General features: G+C 39.1%; 1 protein-coding gene across 1 annotated transcript in view; it reads right to left on the bottom strand.

Annotated features, from left to right (window-relative positions):
* Positions 1 to 19,659, bottom strand: part of LOC137040047 (SLAM family member 5-like) — a 90,948-nt gene extending 71,289 nt beyond the window's left edge. Inside the window, exons 1-3 of the mRNA XM_067415470.1 lie at positions 18,887 to 19,659; positions 17,759 to 18,019; positions 13,508 to 13,621 (exon numbers count right to left, since the gene is read on the bottom strand). Coding sequence (XP_067271571.1) covers positions 13,508 to 13,621; positions 17,759 to 18,019; positions 18,887 to 19,178 — 667 coding nt within the window. The 5' untranslated portion in view covers positions 19,179 to 19,659. The remainder of the gene's footprint in view (positions 1 to 13,507; positions 13,622 to 17,758; positions 18,020 to 18,886) is intronic.
* Positions 19,660 to 20,758: the final 1,099 nt, after the last annotated feature.

The following is a 20,758-nucleotide window of genomic DNA, read 5'->3' as shown; positions in this document are numbered from 1 at the left end:
TTGTTAGGTATCGTTGTCTGACTATAAAAGTAAAAGAATGTTTTGTGAATTTTGGATTAACTACATTTCAATGGTTGTGTGTACCACAAGCGTACTGAAAGAAGAGTAACCTAAAAATGGCAACATCTAAATTAACTGGTTTTATTCAAGTTTAAAATGTATAACTAGCTATTTAATTTAACAATTTCTGGATACCTTTTTTTGTTTAAGTGTAGAAGGTCTGAAGGTTTACTGAAATATACAGTCAAACTGAAACGTGCTGCGGTTGGTTTTCTGAAGAAACGGTTTGATCTTTTGGGTCTTCACATATCGTATGCATGACAGTAGGCATTCACAGCGAGTGTGTTTAGTTTGTACGTGAGGGGCTTCTTCCTGTCCTGCTTTCATCTGTGGTAAAAACAGACCATGATGAGAAACTGTGTTTGACACAAAGGCAGAAAAGCAATAGCATATGCTGACATTATCTCTGACATTTACATGTGTAGAATGTCATTTATTTTATTTTGGAAAAGACAATTATTTAAAACTAAATCCATAAAATGATCCAATGGGAACCCCTCAAATATTCTAAGTGCACTCTATAGCGCTTTTAACACTGCACTTAAAGTTGCTGTTTATATTTTTTCACCGTAATAAAGAATTTAGCTCCAACCACAACTTAACACACATGAAGCCTACCAGCCTAATCAAACACTGATTAGCTAGTTCAGGTGTGTTTATTTGGGGTTGGAGCCAGGGGCGTGGGACTGGGGGGATAAAGGGTACTGAGTAACCAGGGCCCAAGGCAGAGAAGTCCGTTTTCTATACATACACATACATGGTACGGGGGCCCAGGAAGATGGTTTGTACCCAGGGCCCAAAATTTGGTGCTACGCCACTGGTTGGAGCTAAACTCTGCAGGACGGTGGCCCTTCAGGACCGAGTTTGTTGACCCCCGTTTTTATACAGGGTTCATCCTCCACCTGCCAGATCAGACGTTTAATTCTTAAGGTGTAGTTTGATGACACCAAGTTTGAGCTCAGAATCTTGGGACAAGAATCGGGATAAGACTGAAGTGTGAAGCAGAGCAGGACCGAGTGTTGTGGAGCTGAACATGGCCATTGGAGCGATTGTAGCACAACACACGACTCGCGAGCAACGGGACTTTTATTATGACGGGACATTCGCAGGCGGCATTTCCATTTTTCGGGTCATGAGTATGAGGTAACACAGCTCTGTTCATATTAGATACATTTAAGTGTGTTTAAAATTATGTTATGACGTTGCGTTTGCTCAGCGGCTGCCGTGACATGTTCACACTGCTAAGAGTAACACCAGTTTACCTGGAAAGCGAGGGTAACGCAGATATGACACAATTGACAGGTGACTCCCTCAGACGTCCCGGCTCCTTGGTTAAAATAGCAATTTTCTCACGATTTATAAATAGTTGGAAACATTTGGGATATTGTAAGAACTCAATGGAACAAAATATATAACACTGGTCTGGTGATTTTTGGATATTTTACTGCAAAAATACCACATAGTTCACCTTTAAGTGATGCACAAAGCGCAGGTTCGCATAGGGCATTCATCCCATCAGTGACACTGACACCACAAATATGTGAATAAGATTGTTAACCATGAGGGATTTAGGAATGTATACAAACTATGAGCACTCTAATGCTGGGTTAAGACTGTTGGGTAATTTTTGTTGGTTTATTTGATCACATTTTAAACACCATTGGGTAGTTTCAAATTTCCAGTCGTTGGGTTAAACCTGCTGGGTCGCAATGGTTGAATCTACCCAGCGCTTGGTTGTTTCACGTGCTTCCCGCCTTGATTCGTTTAAATTCGCTCTCAAACTGTCATTTTGAAAGGCCAATGCAAAAGGCAATGCCACTGGTTGCAGATGTTTTAAGATAAGTTCATATATTTTCATTAATAATCATTTTAATTAGCATAATTATAGTTTTTTTTCTTCTTCGCGGCAACAATTCTTAAGCTTACATGACGTTACGACGACAAAAGTTTTACCTCAGAATCCGATGCAATGTACTGACTCGTGTTAGTTTAGGTAGGCATGTGAGACGATAGATTAATAGTTTGTGATTACACAGAACCATGATCCCCTTACGAAAATTTAACATGGTTGTATGTAGGGATGTCACAGGTAAGTTACCGGTACTTATAGTATCTGTATAGCATCGACTCACAAGTAGAATATTCGGTCCCACAGCTGCTTTCAGTCGCGCCACGCAGGGCTCCAGACTGTAGCCGAATATATACCAGTGTCTGTGTATATTAAATACTATTTAAATATTACTCTTCCATGTTTTGCCGCTCTGTGTGAATGACTGGGGCGCGTGTCATATCATGAACAGACTCAAGTCACGGCAACCCGTCAAAATAAAAGTTCGATTTAAATGTGACTAAATTGACAGAATATATTAGGTTTGTAGTTGTCATTGTTGCCAATTTTAACACATTTGTGTATTGTATCATTTGTCAAGCAATAAAAATGATTGTTTTAACAGTCTAAACATGCATTCTTCATTTGTTCGTTCATGCACTCTAAAAATGGCTTGGTTAAAAACAACCCAATTGGCAACCCAGCGCTGGGTAAATATTGGACAGAACACATGTTGGGTTAAATTAACCCAGTGGCATTTTAACCCAGCAGGCTGGGCTGTTGAGAAAACCCAAAATGTAGTCAATTTTTTACCATTAATGGATTTGCTATTCTGGGTTATTCTTGCTGGGTTGTTCTTAAAAAATCTCCTGTGCATTAGCCTACTGTAAAACTAGACAATCACACTCTAAATAATGCTGGGTTATTTTTTAACCCAAAATGCTGGGTTAAGACTGTTGGGTAATTTTTGTTGGTTTATTTGATCACATTTTAAACACCATTGAGTAGTTTCAAATTTCCAGTCGTTGGGTTAAACCATAGACTGTAAAAAAATATGGACGTAGTGTCCGTGACGTCACCCATCGGATTCTGATAAGCCATTCTGAAGCTTAAACCATTTTTAGAGTGAGGATGAATTATTAACTCTGGTTAAAGGGGTACTCCAGCGCTGGAAAGATGAATCTGTATTTAAACTGGATCATTAATGTAGTAGAAATGTAAAAATTATTTTTGAATTTGATGCTTTCTAGAGAAAAGACAAAAATGTTTTTTTGTCTCATGGGGATGAAAGACTACAATTCCCAGAATGCTTCGTTGCCCTATTACCGTGCGTTCACACCGCCGCCGGCGAGAGCGTCAAAATTCGCTCTTGCCGCCCTGACAACGACGCTGTAGAAAGCTCCGTGGACGTGCCGCTCTGACGTAGATTGAATGTTTTTTTCTTTTTTTAAACTGTATTTAAAGAGGCCGCAAATCAAACAAGCATGTTGATGGATATACTAACCACAAGTAGGGTATAAATTAACTTCATGAAATCGTTTAAATGTGAAAGTAAGAATTAATTGCACACCCGCTGAACAACGAGCGTTCTAAGCGCCTGTAAAATAGGCTTGCGCAAATTACACATCACTATGAATGATCTTGTCATAAATGATAGGGAAACCCGCACAGCAATGATCAACCTCTCCTACAATTTGCTTGGGAACTAATGTGGTCGGAACCAAAGTTTACAGGCCTGCGTTCTCTGGATTTCTCTCAAGCGGAGCACTTCTACATTCTGACTGGTTGCCGCCGAACCGTGTCATAGCTCATTACCATAAAGCTGAGCTGATTTCAACTCTCCTCGACGCCCAAGACGCGCCGCGCCGCCCTCGCCGGAGCTCGCCGCCCCGGCTCCCATTGAAAATGAATGACTTCCGGTCAGCTTGCCGCTCTCGCCGCCGGCGGTGTGAACGCACAGTTAGGCCATTCCCAAAGCCACCTACTGGATTACTGTGACTGAGTTTGAGAACAGACACTACAATTAAAGGTGCACTATGTAGTATTTTTGTAGTAAAATATCCAAAAGCCACTAGGCCAGTGTTATATATTCAGTTGAGTACTTACAATATCCCAAATGTTTCCAACTATTTGTAAATTGTGAGAAAATTGATATTTTAACTTAGGACCGGGACGTTTCAGCATAGTGTTTGAGCGAGTTGCCTGTTAATTGCGTCATATCTGCGTTACCCTTGGTTTAATTCTGCAGAAGCGCTTTTCACCTAGCAGTGTGAACATGTCACATCACATCGAGTGAACGCACAGAGTAACGTCATAACATAATTTTAAACACACTAAAATGTATCTAATATGATAAACAGAGCTGCTTTACCTTATACTCATGACCGGAAAAAGCGGAAGTGCGCGCCCCCGGCGACTGTATCCCGTCCTGTCATAATAAAAGTCCCTCTGCTCGTTAGGCGTGTGTTTGTATAACAATCGCTACAGCGGCCGTGCTCAGCTCCTCAACACTCGGTCCTGCTCTGCTTTACACTACAGTAACGTTAATAACCGAATGCATGAACATGATTTCTGCCCGAGTCCTATTTTCCACCGGCTGTGAGGTGAAGACCACATGTCCCAAGATGCTGCGCTCACACTTGGCATCATCAAACTATGCCTTTGTTTTGAATAGGCGTCCTCTAGTGGACGGAAAGTTGCATAGTACACCTTTAAATACTGAACGTGTCTGTTCAATATAACGATCGAGTTGCCTTGTGAGTCTCACAACACTAACTGCAGGAGTCAGATTACATTTAACGTCATAAATGAGCTGATGAGCTCGTGATGGAGCTGAGGTAATTGCGACCACATTCGTGGCATACATTCACAACGCGTGTTCAGTATGGCGTGTTTTCAGTTCATGCCTTTAGAAGCTTACCGTATTTTCCGGACTATAAGTCGCTCCGGAGTATAAGTCGCATCAGTCAAAAAATGCGTCATGAAGAGGAAAAAAACATATATAAGTCGCACTGGACTATAAGTCGCATTAGGGCAGAGCAGGAGCCGCGCGCGCATGCGAGCACCCGGAAGAAAGAAAGTTTGAAGTGAGTGAGAAACTTGTAAGGGACTGGCGAAAAGCAGATTACTTTAACTGTAATGAAGAAAAAAAAGAAAGCTACTTGCGGACTGTAAGCAAGATGGCCAGAGCTGAAGGAACGAGTCCACAGATGCTTAAACTCTCTGCCGGGAGAGGCTCAGCCGCGCGAGACGAACGCTGTGTGAATCGTTCTCCGCTGCATATTTTACTACATGCTGTTTGTATTTTGCAGAATAGGATTTTCTTTATGGGGGGATTTTGTTTGTGTTCAGTCTTTCTAAGTTGTGTTCAGTCTTTAAGTTAATATTTCAGTAAAGAGTTTTTTTCTGTTTCAGTTGTTTTTTTCAGGGGTAGGCTACAGGAGCAGCATAGAGCGCCCTCTCGCGGCTATATGTTTATTCTTGTCAGTCAGTATGAATAAAATTTGATATATAAGTCGCACCTGACTATAAGTCGCAGGACCAGCCTAACTATGAAAAAAAGTGCGACTTATAGTCCGGAAAATACGGGAACTTTCATAGAAATTAATTTGAGAAGTTAAAACACTTACATTGCTTAGCATCCGTTAAAATGAATCCCTGAAGCTGTGAGCTGAGCTCTGAGTGTGATCTCCATCCCCCATGCGCGAGTTCAAAACATGCGAAAATGGCTCCCTCTGCTGGCTGTAGTCTTTAGCCTCTGGCCAAACATTCCCAAAGATGACGCAAATATCGTCAATTTGCGTCAAGGGAGGAATTTTTCCAGAAATAAAATGCATAAATCTCTAGTCTCAGGGGGATATGAGGGATGAGGGGGGAAAGCACAATCATTTGACTATACTCCAGGGTTTCTACTGATACAAAGCCATATGCTAATCGCTGAAGTAACTCTTTAAATTATGAGCAGTGTGAAACATGAAGCAAGATAAGAATCACATTTCCCCAGAGTTTATAATAAGCCATGGTTAACTTTCAAGTGTGAAAACCACATTTATATTTACACTTTATTCTGAAATAATTGTATACTCTATAATTTGAGCTTTAAGAAAACTCTCAGTTGTAAACATGAGAATGTGTGAAATGTATACAGTTGAAACATGAATAGGATCTTCTAAAGGTTTTAGTAGGTCTCTTCTGGGGTGAATGACTCTACATGTCAGATGAGGCCAAACCTGTACAATTGTCAAAAGTGGATCAGATGAAGGCATCCAAAACCAAAGACACTGGTATATTTCACATTACTGTGGCAGTAATCAAACTGTAAATATTAAACTAAAAACATGAAATTGTGCTAGGGCGTAATGTGGTCTAAAACATTTTGAAAGCATAATATTCAGCAGGGTGTGTTCACTAAGACTCTGTGATCTCTACTTGGGTGCATGAATGCACCAGAATGTGAGCTTGGGGAGGAGGTTGTAAAGGATGTGGGTTGTGGTGTCAATAAGCGCATGAGACGCATGAAAATTTGTGTGATGAGTGAGTGAATGTATTCGTTTGCATGTGACACATAATGAAACCTGAAAGGGGACTAAACCCAAATTAGAATGAACTTTAATCGCCACGTGTGTGCAAACGGTTTCCAGAAGCTCTGGGTACATACATACATACACTAAAATCCAGACAGTTCCTCACAGAACCGACTCAATGACAGCGGGGTAAAACTGTCATCTGCACCTGTGGCAGACTGAACCTCTTCAGTTGATGAAGGAAGTACAACCTCTGCTGGGCCTTTTTTGAGCATGGAGTAAATGTGACCGCCCCGCTTCAGGTCCTGAGAGATGATGGTGATCCGGAACCTGAATGTCTGCCATAGAGACGGTGAGTGCAGGGAGTGCCCGGGGTTTCATCTGAAGTTTATTTCACTCAAATATTACTAAAAGTTCATTGTACTTTGAAGTTAAGTGAACTCAGTAACTGATTAGATTAAGCTGCTGTTATGCTGGTTCGACAGGGGTTACTGGTGAACAGCAGAGCCTGTGTTTGAGTTGGGGATGGATTGTAAAACTTCAAGTTTAAGTGTTCATGTAAATGTACTGTCTGACTGACGTGTTGAGTTGGCATCATAGAGATTATAATGGTTTAACAAAGCCTTGTGAAGCACATTTTATCAGCTCTGTAGCCATCTAGTGGTCACAGATTAGCCCAAAACTATACAGCATTATTCAATCAGCATATGAATCTCAAGAAGAGTGACAATCTTAAAAAAAGCTTCATGCTGCAGTGCATGTTCAGCACCAGACAAAGCATGCAGCGTGAATGATTTACGCAACTAAACTGGTTTACCGAGAATCAATCTGTATATATTTAGTTGATTTAGTTGTTTTGCTGGTTCTTAATGTGTGTGTGTGTGTGTGTGTGTGTGTGTGTGTGTGTGTGTGTGTGTGTGTGTGTGTGTGTGTGTGTGTGTGTGTGTGTGTGTGTGTGTGTGTGTGTGTGTGTGTGTGTGTGTGTGTGTGTGTGTGTGTCTAGTGGATAAAGTAGTTCAAACTTGTGCAAAAAAACTTTTAAAAACGAATTTTAGATTATATTAGCAATGCTAATATAATGTAGAGTCACAGAACTGCAACAAACAATAATGTCAAATGAATTCACCACCCATTAAATCTGAGATCAAATGCAACAAAACTGGGCTGTGTTCAAATACCCTCGATGTTAGTCACTGCCCTTACCGTCCAGAATAAAAGAGGACATCCCAGTGGAGTGAAGGGATTTGTGGAAACTGTGGATCCTAATTAATGAGATCAACATTTGCCTCACATTTCAGGATGAAAAGTCAAACACTTCAGGTAAAGGATAATCCACTTGTTAGCACTGGGATCTGATCTATTTTTTTTAGGCTTCTCACTATTGCTGAGCACTGTTGTTGTGCTATGATATTGTACCGTTACATAATCAGAGGAGTATAACGTTTATGAAAGTGTCTAGCAAAGTGTAAAGCAGTGTCTCTCTAATACCGCATGGTTTATATACATGTCGCTGCTGATTGGGCTGATATTTTTGACACACCCATCAAACAAGAGAAACCGTATCTCAAACCCGTTGCACGCCGTTTCCAGGAAGCTGTACGTTCAACCAGAAACTGTAGCGAAACGCTGCGTATCGGTTTGAGCTTGAACCAGTCAGGTTAGTTACAGCAGAAGAGAAACACTAGTGTTAAAAAGTCAAGGGTCGAGTGTAAAGCAAACACTGATCACCATAATGGTGAGTTTTTGTATATGTCTGGCATTGATAAAGTCAAACTGCTAGTAAGTGAAGGGGGGGTGTGATATTAGGACTACTTTATATGAACCACACAGGTGCCTTTGTACAGTATGGTTTATTCACACCATACCGGGGTGTTATAGGACCCATTCAGACCACAGGATGAGCAGCACCCTCTGCTGGCCTTTCTAGCAGCTCTTCCAGCAGCAGCCAAGCTCAACCCTGCTTAGCTTCAGGGGGCGTGCAGTCGGAAACTTCAGGTTAACCACTGCTGGTTTGTGCAGCAGGCCTCAAGAGTCCACATAGCCTACGCCTGGACCAGAACTTTCCACACATAGATTAGCAAGACATGTTCAGTGGAATTTAGGTGCTAATATCAAACTGCTGTGCTGTTATGCAATAATTGACGATGGGCCATTGAATTATTAGAAAAATAATAGACGCGCGATGCAAATGCAGCCACGACACAAGCTCAGTCTCAGTAGGCTAAATCTTGATTTGATTGGCTTAACATTTTGACATTGATAAATTGTAGACCACTGCATTGAACCAGCGTGCACTAGATTAGATAAATCCTACGTACTAGCATTATATTATATTTTATTATATTAGTTGCAACAGATTGATTCACTATGTAGACTAGAGCAAGGGTCTCCAAACTCGGTCCTGGAGTGCCACTGTCCTGAATTTAGCATCTAAGGCCCCGTCCACACGGAGACGCGTTTAGCTGTATACGTATAAATTTTGTACCGTATCAGCGTTTCGTCCACACGGATCCGGCGTTTTAGAAGCATGCATCCGATATTTTTCGAAACCGGGTCCCAAAGCGAATAAATCTGAAAACGATCATCTTGCGTTTTCGTGTGTACAGCGAATCCATATATTTACTGAAACGGTGATGTCATCACACTACGTCCAGCACGTTGAAGAGTTAAGGCAGGGGTTCTCAAATCATTCCTGGAGCCTCCCCAGCACTGCACATTTTGGATGTCTCCCTTATTAGTGTCGTATTTAACACAGGTATATTAACTCATCAGCTGATTAGTTTAGTACTCCATGAGCTGAGCTGGGTGTGTCCAATAAGGGAGATATCCAAAATGTGCAGTGCTGGGGAGGCTCCAGGAATGGTTTTGAAAACCCCTGAGTTAAGGGATACAACTACGGGCACTGGGCATGCGCACATCAATATCGCGTCATTTAATTAACATATCTGCATTATTGTAAAGGTATGTTTAGGGTCGGGGTAGGTGTAGGCATTAATAAAACACATCTGTTAAGTAGTAAATGTATTTATTGTTATTTTATTGTGAGATTTTGCCTCACCTCCGACCACTGCTATACCCCTGCTAGCCTCAACTCTTCTTCTCCGTTTTTAGTGTATTTCTGTGGCAGAATTACAGCGCCACACACTGGCCTGGCATGCAAACTACATCGTTTTAGTCAGTTTCGGTAATCTCGTGTGGACGCAGATATTTCTTGAAACGAGGGAAAAAAAAGATCGGATTGGGAAAGCGCTGGCTTCGTGTGGACAGGGCCTAAATAGCATCTCCACGACCGATGCTGCGGCCCAATGCGGCCTACTTATACTACGTCCTAAAAGTATGTACTCTTTTTGTGAAGAAAAGGTATATTTTTGAGTGTGTAGCAGAAAAGTATGCAAGCTTCGGGACATACTACTTCGTCATCTTTAACGGACTCTGTCGCTCATGCTGCCTTCATGTGCTATTGGAAGTTTCCTACTTCCCACTTCGGAAGTCGTGATTACGAGCTTGTTGTGTTCAGGTGCTTTGTTGTCGGAAAGAATGGAGGACGCCAGGTTCACACTTTTGTGCGTCTTTGTAAATGTTATTTTAACACTATAACCATTTCAGTCATTTCCCGGTCCCAGAAAATCATAGAATCACTGGCAAACATAGCAGCAAAAGCATTTCGTTTATAATCACATTCACAATAAAGGCACAATGTAAGATAAGGCTGCTTAAAGACTAAAATGGCAATAGTTTTCAGCCATACATGATCCTATTGTATACTTTTACCACACTATCTAGAATAGTCAGCTTGCTCATTCTGGAATGAAGGTCAACTAGATGTGATTTTTGATGTGTTTAAAATACACCATATGCTTTATTAATTTATGTAAATATGTACTACTTTAACGACAAGACAAGACAATGAAATTTTTGTGGGGAAAAAACGAATAAAACACATGCCACAGCAGAAATTCATCTCCCATCAGCCATTTTTAACGGTTATGTCACGCCCATCTCAGGAACTTGGGTATCAAAATTATTTCCGAACTTCCCAGTGGGAAACACGACATCAGAGGGCGTTCATGTGCAATTTTTACCTTGAAAACTCGTATTTACGATAATTCCGATAGCACGTGAATGCAGCATTAGTTACCCCGTCACCGTTTACCTGCCCTGTCAATCATCGTCAGATTCGTCACAGTTCAAATCCTGCACATTAAATTTAATCTCCTACCGTATCGGAGAGAAATGTAGCCGCTCGTTGATCTGCCATGTATGGGTCTTTAACGCAGAGACTCTCCTCATGTATTAACAGTTTAAATATAATGATGCATTTAAAAGTTAATGGCCAAACGTGTCATTACAAAAGTTCACAATGCTGCTGCTGGTGAAATATAATGTGGACAACACTGAATAAATATATTTTTGTCAGGTTAAATATTAATAGGGTCACTCAAACCCCTTTACCTAAACTAGCCTACTTAACCGTCGAACTCACACATCCGCCATGTTTGTAGTTTTTTAACGCTTTTTATCCGCGTTTGTAGTTCTAATCGAATCCTTGTCCAACTTGCAATGGGTTGTGGGCAATATCAGCCGTTAGAGTGCCCATCTATCCATACTTTGAATTCTGACCGGAAATAGTAAACCATCCGGGAATCTTTGGAATACTCTTTTCAACATACTAGGATTTGGGACTTAGGCCTACTAATTCTATTTTAGGATGGATAGTGTGCGAATTGGGACGCTGAGCGAGTTTGGAGACCCCTGATGTAGAGCATCCTGGAAATGCCCCTAAGAGCAATGATCAACCACCAGAGGGCGCCTTTTATTAAGGTTTCTCTTTCATAAAAGTGATGAACAAATTACAGTGTAAATATCATGAAATATCCGTAAACCCAAATAGCCTTCACTTGTAATAATTATATTATCACTATTCTGGGCCTGGTAAACCCTACGTTATGGGGACAAAATGTCCCCACAGAGATGGTAATTTTTCAAAATCCTTGTCCTTGTGGGGACATTTTTTTGTCCCCATGAGGAAAACATCTTATAAATCATACTAAGGGATGATTTTTGAAAATGTAAAAATGCAGAATATTTCCTGTGATAGGTAGGCATAGGGGCAGTGTAGGGGGATAGGATATACAGTATAAAAACCATTATGCCTATGGAAAGTCCCCTGTGGAAACTGTGTGTGTGTGTGTGTGTGTGTGTGTGTGTGTGTGTGTGTGTGTGTGTGTGTGTGTGTGTGTGTGTGTGTGTTTATTGTAAACCAAAGACAAAAAGAAAAGTTATAGACAAAGGAGCATGGTGAGGGGTAGAATAATGTTTAATAATTAAAGTTAGATACATTTCCACATAAAAAGATAAAAATAGAACATTTTAGTTTCTGGATGCTATTAAAGCACCACTAAATTAAACTAAAACAATACAATAACAACTTATATGCATATGAGCAAAAACAAATATATACATTCTGCCATAAAATTAAAGTGAATAAAACCAAAAATGTGAGGTATTGTCCTGTATGGGCTCTAACATCATTTCCAGTACAGTCATCATCGTTTTTTGGGGACATTTTCATATATAGCATTCGTCTTTGATTTCTGCAAGAAAACATAAACTCAATCAGGAATCTGCTGATGCGAGGGGAAATTAATAGCAGACTGACTTAGGTTACTCTGTGTAAAGCATTTTACAATTTTCTTTAGTTTTCTTTTGAAAACTAAAACAGAACAGATGCTAACATGGAGCAGCAAGAGGAAATCAATCATGACTTTCTAAACCGTTAAATCATCAAACAGTTTTTTTCACAAGAGAGCTTCTGCACTTACACACTAAAGCATCATTAGACACTCGTTGCAGCGAGTCTTCAAAGAAACCAATGGACGCTAAAACTGCATTTGACCTCAGATAATCATGAACCGCAGAGAATCTGCAGCTCCAGGACACACTTCAGCACACTACTTTCTGTCCAGTGAAAATCTACCGGTATAAAAGCTGTTTTTGCATAGATTAGGCCATTTAAAAATAACAAACCACATGTGGTTTTAAACAAAAGATCATTTAGGCCACAGATCACATCACGAGCAGAAATAGAAATGGTCTGTCCATAAACTAAAGACACATCACAATGCAACAACTCCATGATTATTGTAGGAGTTATCTAGTTTAGTCAAACGATACACCGGTGAAGACTGACAGAGCCAGACAATGCTCGATTAATTAATTGAAAACACTCGCTGTGCTCTACTCGCTCCACACCAGTGGACACGCGCTGTAAGACTATAACTTTTTTTAACGGATTATATGTTGTGGCAAGCAGGGCAGGGCCAAAAGCTGTGGGAACGGAGCTAAGCCGGTGGCACGAGTGTAAATGAGCATCACCTGCACACCACACCAGTCTCGTGTCCCACTGAGGAGATCCGGAGGGATGAAACAGTCAAAAGACAAAAGAGGATCAGATCTGGACATTATGTTTAAGTGGAGCTCCTCTGTAAGACTTGCTCCGTTCCCACGACTCTCTGCCCTACCCAGCTTGCCATATGTATAATGATCACTGTCACATGTTTTAAATGTGTTCATAGTAGGCATTCCTAATCTACCAGCTACTGCGGTATCCAACGATGAACTAACACAGACAAAATACGGACAATAACAATGCAATTTAATACAGTTTTACATTAATAAATAATTATAAATAAATCTATGTGCTAATAGTTTGATTTGTACTAATTTGTTTTTTTAGGTCTGCAAAATGGAAAAACTTACACAGAGGTGCAAATAGTGACCCTTTGATTAAATACCATAAACTGCTTTTGATCTGCTCCTACTGAAGGTAATAATGACGGTTGAGTCGCTAAAACACACACGTCTGTTCACTGACCGTCTGATGCTGCAAACTTCAAACACACTGACTGACTGAAACAACTTCTTACCTTTAGTCGTGTTGTTGGTTTACACAATGATAAATCCGCTCCGTCTTCCTCCCGGGTCTCGACTGCATTAACTATAATACAGAAATTTTACAATGACAGGTTTTAATATTATATTGACATTTCTGTCTAAAAATATATATTTATACAGATGAATTTCTTGCTCTCCTGACCTGTTTTTCTACATTTCCTGCAGATGCAGCACATCACGACTACAGCAACAATCAGCAGAGATCCAGCGGCGGCGGCAGAGATCAACACTGTGTGCAGTAAAGGCAGACCTTGATCTGTAATGAACAAAATGAGCCTTTAGAGTGAGTGAATCTGTCCGTCTGATCTACAGCTAACTCTATGTTTGAAGAGTATTTACTTTTCTGCTTAGCAGTATTAGGATCGAATTAATGCAGAAAGTACATTAGAAAGACTACAAATATAAGTATAAAAACAAATACTGATGCAAACACTGATAGAAGTATAAAAATGGATGAATACTGTGGTGTGACAGGCAGCGGGGCGAGGGACCGCGAGAGCGGGCCGGTGATTAACGTTCACGAGTGCCAGCTGCGTGGCACACCGGTCTCGTCTCGCGGCCATGTGACGGGATCATATAAGGAGGAGCAAGAGCTGCGAAAGACGAGAGAGGACCAGGCCTGGAATTTTATGTGTAGTTTTGTTTATGTGTTTGTGGGTAGTCGTCCGTGAGGGGCTGCCCACGTTTTATTTTGTGTGTGTTTGCGGGCAGTCGTCCGTGAGGGGCTGTCCGCGGTTTTACTTTCATTTTGTTTCTTTCTTTTGAATTAATAAATGTTTGTTGAGCGTTCACCGGTTCCCGCCTCCTTCCTTCCCACCTACAAACCGTATTACATTGGAAAGAAACAAAATGAAAGTAAAACCGCGGACAGCCCCTCACGGACGACTGCCCACAAACACATAAACAAAAACTAAACATAAATTCCAGGCCTGGTCCTCTCTCGTCTTCCGCTGCCCTCGTTCCTCCTTATATGCTCCCGTCACATGGCCGCGAGACGAGACCGGTGTGCCACACAGCTGGCATTCGTGAACGTTAATCACCGGCCCGCTCTCGCGGTCCCTCGCCCCGCTGCCTGTCACACCACAAATACATATAAACAAAACATGCTCAGGAGAACAATACCAAAAAATAATGATACATACTGCACTTATCCACATAAATACATGTAAATAAAAATAGTAATTTATAAAACCTGCTCAGGAGTACAATGCAAAAACCAAAACCCTAAATATCTACCTTATTTTCATTAATCAATCCAGTACTAATATGAACGGTACTAGCTTAATGTTTTTCCTTGCTTTGATGTCAGATTATTTTCCTTCTTAAGGCCCTGTTTAACCTGCCATTAAGATGTGTTTTTGTGGATTGGAGCACAAGTGGACGACGTTAAATACAGCTGTAAACAGGGTCTAAAACGTTTTGAGCTTGACCTTTTGACCACTTCCAGAGGCAGTCAAAAACGCATTCAATCAAATTGCTTTTGTAGTATAGTTCCCTCACTAATATGTTTCCTTTTGTATAGTTTCCAAAAGAACGTTTTGCTTTTTTGTGAAAACAACTAACAGGCCATTTGGATACTCTAGACACCCAGTAGGCACAAGATGTAGACTCCAACATCGATCAGACATTTGATTTTGGATGAAAATGAAGATCGGGTTGACGTCTAAACACGTTTGTTTGGCGTCGCGCTTCAACCCAGGGGTCACTGGACATCAATGTAAAGTCAGGAATACATTGGTCAGAAGTCAAATATTGGTTGAAAATCATAGCCGGCTTGACATCTTAACTCAGCTTATGATTGACATCAACACAGAAAAATAGGGTGTCAAAATTGTACCTTTAGGGGTACAACAGCTTGTCGCTGGGGCAGTACCCTTAAAAGGACATCTTTGTACCTGTTTTACTCAAAAAAAGGTGCATGTTAGTACCTTTGAGTACAAATGCGTACCTTAAGGTACTACTATGAACCTTTTTGTGGTAAAAATGGTGCAATGTTGTCCTTTTAAGGGTACTGCCCCAGCGACAAGCTGTTGTACCCCTAAAGGTACAATTTTGACACCCTATTTTTCTGTGTGAAGCTCCAATGTTAGGCAGATGTAAAATTTTGGTTAGAATTACAAAAATTCAAATGCATGGCAGCTCAGAGTACCAAACGTTTACCATTAATGGGAAAAAAAAACAGCTGAAGACCTTTACAACTAACTTCAGCCAGAGCCTTAGATGAAAACTGAAGATAAGATGACAATTAATCTCTCATGATCTCAGCGGAGGACGATTTAACCACTTCACAAACACCATTACCAGCTTCACGTATTACCAACAAGATTGACTTTATTTCTGTCATACGTCTACAGAAGATCTTATTAGGAATTAACAGAGTTTTAGATGTTGATGTTTTGTTGATAATGTTCAGTGAAGTCGCCATTATGGCAATCAGTATTTTCTTTAGTTGTGCAGTTTGATTCTTGAAATAAGAATTTTTTGTTGTTGTAATTGTGTTTTATGGCAAGAACAGCAAGATAAAATGTGATTAAATTATATTGGCTACTTGATGATGATAAAAAAATATCATCATATAATTAGGGATGCCTGATCTGATCCACGTCATTGGTATCGTGCCGATACAGGCCCAGACATCTAGATCGGACCCATCCAACACAAACCATGGAAAAAATGACCTTAAACCATTGGCAAAATGCTTGAATATTAGCATTTTCCTTGCTGCGACTAGGGTTGCCACCCGTGATATACGTAATCGTCCTGTATTTACAAGTAAAAAATGTTTTCCATATTTTACAATAGGTCCACACATAGTTAAACATAAGGATTGTGAAGTGTGGAGAATACTGATAGCAAATATAAAGAAATCAATTTCTCAATAAGTAGTAGAGAAGCTCATTTGCGCGTGATTGAGTTTTAGCGGCTTTGTTGCCATATTGGCAGAGTCTCGAGAACATGCACTGTAGCTAAAACGAACGCAAGAGGATCCAGATATAGGGCTAAATATTAAAAAAAGGTATTAATTGGTCTGTCCAGTAACTCATGTGGAATCTCAGGCTAACTGCACACTTTGCAGAGAATTATTTCAGTGTCTCAGACTGTCTGACTTAAAGCAGCAGCGCTAACAGACACAGCCGTGCTTCTAAAGGTAGGCCTATTTTTTTTTTGTTCTTGTTTTTTATGGATAATATTTTAATATAATATTCCATACATTATCAGAGCTTGGCAGACAGAATCAAATTGTTTTAGACAGGTTAATTAATAGATTATAGCCTAATTAATGTTAATTTATCATTTTGCTAGGCTATATTAATCATAAATAATAAATAATTCTGTCATATAAAGTGTATGACATTTAAAAAAACATATTTAGATAAAAACGGGACACACAATTTCATAATAATATAGTCATAATAATTTAAGTGAATTAAATAAAAATTAAACATTTTTGAATTTCAGAATCGTCAGAAAAGTGAATACTGATTTCCGAATGAATGGGTGTCCCTTATTTTGGCTTCTTATTTCCATTAATTTTTATTTGTAGTATTAGTATCAATATTATTAGTAGTATTTGTTCAAGAATAAAATAAAAAAATCTGAATCAGCAAATAGCCAAAGTTGCAGCATCGGTATCGGAAGTGAAAAAGTGCTATATGTAATGGCCCGATTTACCATTATATATATATATATATATATATATATATATATATATATATATAAAAAACACTGCTGGATTTTATATTGTAAAATGCTTGCTATAATTAATAATATAAATGATAATGTATCAATAGATTAGGTTCTGGATGACATCAGTGAATAGGATCACTATATGATGATTATATCTTTATCATCAACAAGTAGCCAACATCCTCCGATCGCATTTTCTATTGGCGTTCTTGCCTTAAACAGTTACAGCACCCAGAGGAAAACTAATGTTACAAAGTCAAGAGTCAAACTCCCAAAAAAACGCAAACACTGATCACTGAATGTCACCTGAATGGTGACTTCAAATTCAGACTAGACATTTTCAACAAATCATCAACATCTAAGTCTCTATTAATTCTCAATAAGAACATCTGTAGACATATGACAGAAATAAAGTCAATTTGGTTAGTAATAAATAAATGAAGCTGGTAATGCTGTTAATGGAGTTGCTCAAATGTGTGAAAACTAGAGCCAACCAAATGTAATATATATCATCAGAGTCACTTGATTTCTGTGTGTCTTAAAAGGACTTGTTTTATCTGTCATATCCTACAGAGTTTATGATTTTTGTTGGTTTGGCTAAAGGACAAAATTGTGCACGAGGATCAAAACATCAGCATTGATGGATTCATCTATCTGCATTGATAGATCAGTTTATAAATCAATGTCATTATCAACACCAACATACCTTGGCAGAGTTGAGTGATGTCGGGATGTCTGGTCTGGTTGCTGATGGGATTGTTCAGCACACAGCTGTAGGTGTTTTTATCCTGATATTCCACCTCCAGAGGTAGAGAGAGACTGATGCTGAGATCAGACGCACTGATGCTGGACAATAAACTGTTTCCTTTGAACCAGGAGAGAGTCACATGACTCACATTCAACACCGAACACACCAGTGAACATGAGGATGAGCCATCTCTGGTAATGTTAGGAGTGGGAAGAGGAGCTGGGAACGAGAGAATAAACAGAAATATGGATCAGTCTAAACATCACTCTTATTTTGGCTGTAGTGTTGACGGTCAATGAGAAACATTTCAGTATAAAAATATATAAAGGAATATTCTGGGTTAATTTCAAGGTAAGCTTTTTTGACAATGCTGATTGCCACAAAAAATGAATTTCCATTTGTCCACCAGATGAGCAAAAATGTATGTTACAGTGAAGCGCTGAATGATATGGAAGCTTGTTTCCGCCACAGAATAAAAAAAAAAAAAAAAATTGCAAATAGATAATTGAGTCCTTTTTATCTAACAATTCTGCCTTTTTACCTCACACTTGTGCATTTACAGCTATCAAATATGACTTTTGTCTTGCAATTCAGTTTTTTTTAATCGCAATTGCGAGTTAAAAGCCCAATTCTGAGGAAAACAAGACTTTTTTGGGGAGTATATATCTTGTAATTCTGAAGGAATTTTTATTTTAGCCAAAACAATTTTGTGGCAGATTTTTTTTCTCCATAGAATAGGATTTGTTAATGTTAAAATACTCAGTGTTTCAATAGTACAGCCACAAGATGTGAACAGTATGCGTGTTATCATGATTTTAGTCTGAAAAATCATATATTAGCCCTTTCTGTGTAAAGAAAAGTCCAACTTTTAGTAAACTGTAAATGACTGTAAAAATGCTGGAGTGCTTCTGGAGTTTTCTTTTAAATAATCGAAATATTGGCCTCGTTCATATTCATTGTGTGCCTCGCCGTAACCTCAAAACGAGTCAAAATTATTTTATGTTGATCGACACAACGCCACAAACGCTGTGGATTGAGTTTATCTTGTGAAATACGTGAAGGACGAAACAAATGATCTCTACTCACCATAGACAGAAACTCTGAATGTTTTTGTTGTCAGCTTCGCTCCATTTATGTCGAGTTGATAATCTCCAGCATGTTCAGTTGAGATGTTTGTGATGGTCAGAGATCCAGTTTGATTGTCCAGCTTCAGTCTGTCTCTGAATCTCCCATCAGGAACATCAGATGTGGAGGAGATTCGGTTCTCAAGGCTGATCTTAGCTATGCGAGACTTTTCAGCTCCATATTTCCACAGTATGTCGTCGTCTACACGTATTTTAGTGAGATCAGAGTTAAGAGTGACAGAATCTCCCTCCATCACTGACACCGACTGGATTTCATTTGTTTCGTCAGCAGACACACCTGAAGAGTGAACAGGAACAGATAAAGACTACTGTTGGTTTACAAAGCCTGAAGTCAGCTATAGTGTGGAATTATAGGCCTATGTTAATTGCTTCTCGTCTTATTTTGATGTTGTTTATGATTTCAGCAGAATTATTTTTCAATCATTTTTAGAGATGGCTATTTTTAATAATGTCCAGGCCTGTAAAATCACAATTTTAAAATTATCTGGCAAACAGAGACTGCGAAACAGATCACACAGTATTGTCTCGGTTTTGATCTGTCTGAGTGGAATCTAACAGTAGTTTATGTTGTTCTGAAATATTAAGCCATTAAAAATGCTTACCAGTCAGATGGCACCAGCACAAACAGAACAATACAAACATGGGACACATTTTCGTCAGTAGTTCAGTGAAAGACTGACCTATAAGACTATCTGCTAGTGATCATCAAGCTGGTGTCGAATGTCGATCCTCCCACAATGAGTTTAACCCTCCTATAGTTCACACATCCTGAACACACGTCATAGCCTCTAGTTACATCTAAACAATCTTCTGGCTCTTAAGACTTTTTTTTAACAAAGAATTTTGTTTTAAAATTTATTAAACATTGGTTTTGTTGCATGATGATATGAAATACGTTAAAAGAACTTTTGTATGAACCTCTTTGAATTACATGGGTAAAAAAAGTATTGATTTCTAAATGGTTTAATCATTTAATTAAGTTATCCATATATCAATTATTGTGTTTATGAATAAAATAAAACAGAAAAGTTAAAACTCACCTTGCCAGCATTACTGAGGTGTGACTCTTGCAGCTCATCTGAGTCAAACTGAAACCTGCTGCGGTCTGATTTCTAAAGAAACTTGGTTTGATCTGCTGGATGGACAAACATCTTGAATGTGGCCATTGGTTTGATTTGTGTTTTTTGTATGTGAAGGGCCTCTTCCTGTTATGAACCTCACAGTTTGACTTCCTGTCTATAAAACCTACTTTTCAGTAAACTAAAGTACTGAATAAATCCATCAAAACTAAAAACAATTAAAGAAGTGTCACACACTTCTGAGGTCAGACTGGACTCTTACCCTTTTCATCCATTAGATCTCTCACTGACCATATATTTCTGCTTAGCCAATTCTTGTAACATAAATATCGGTTCCTGTGCAATATATATTTGTTGCTCCAAATTAAAGCATTATGAGGTGTACAATTGTGCGTATGTGTCAATTTCCAAAATAGTTGATGGAATGTTGATAGCCTAGATTCTCTGGGAGTTTAGATAAATCAAAATCACATTTGAGAAAAAAAAAATTAATTCCACCAAATTCTTAAAACAAAGCTGAAGGAACTGTAAACCAAAAACTATCTTCATTACATATAAATATTTTTAACCGTTTAAGTTTTAACAAAATATTCATGTTTTCACATTCAATTACATTCAAACCACCTTGTTCATAGGATTTGTTTTTTTAATATAATGGGCTTTGTGCCTCCAAATAAAATGATGCATTTTTTGGGAACATGCTTTAATAAAATTTAAGGGGGGAGCTAAAGAGA

This window comes from Pseudorasbora parva, chromosome 14 (genome assembly GCF_024679245.1).
Source record: "Pseudorasbora parva isolate DD20220531a chromosome 14, ASM2467924v1, whole genome shotgun sequence".
Taxonomy (NCBI): domain Eukaryota; kingdom Metazoa; phylum Chordata; class Actinopteri; order Cypriniformes; family Gobionidae; genus Pseudorasbora; species Pseudorasbora parva.
The sequence above is the reverse complement of the archived record's forward strand: the minus strand, read 5'-3'. Positions and strand labels throughout refer to the sequence as shown.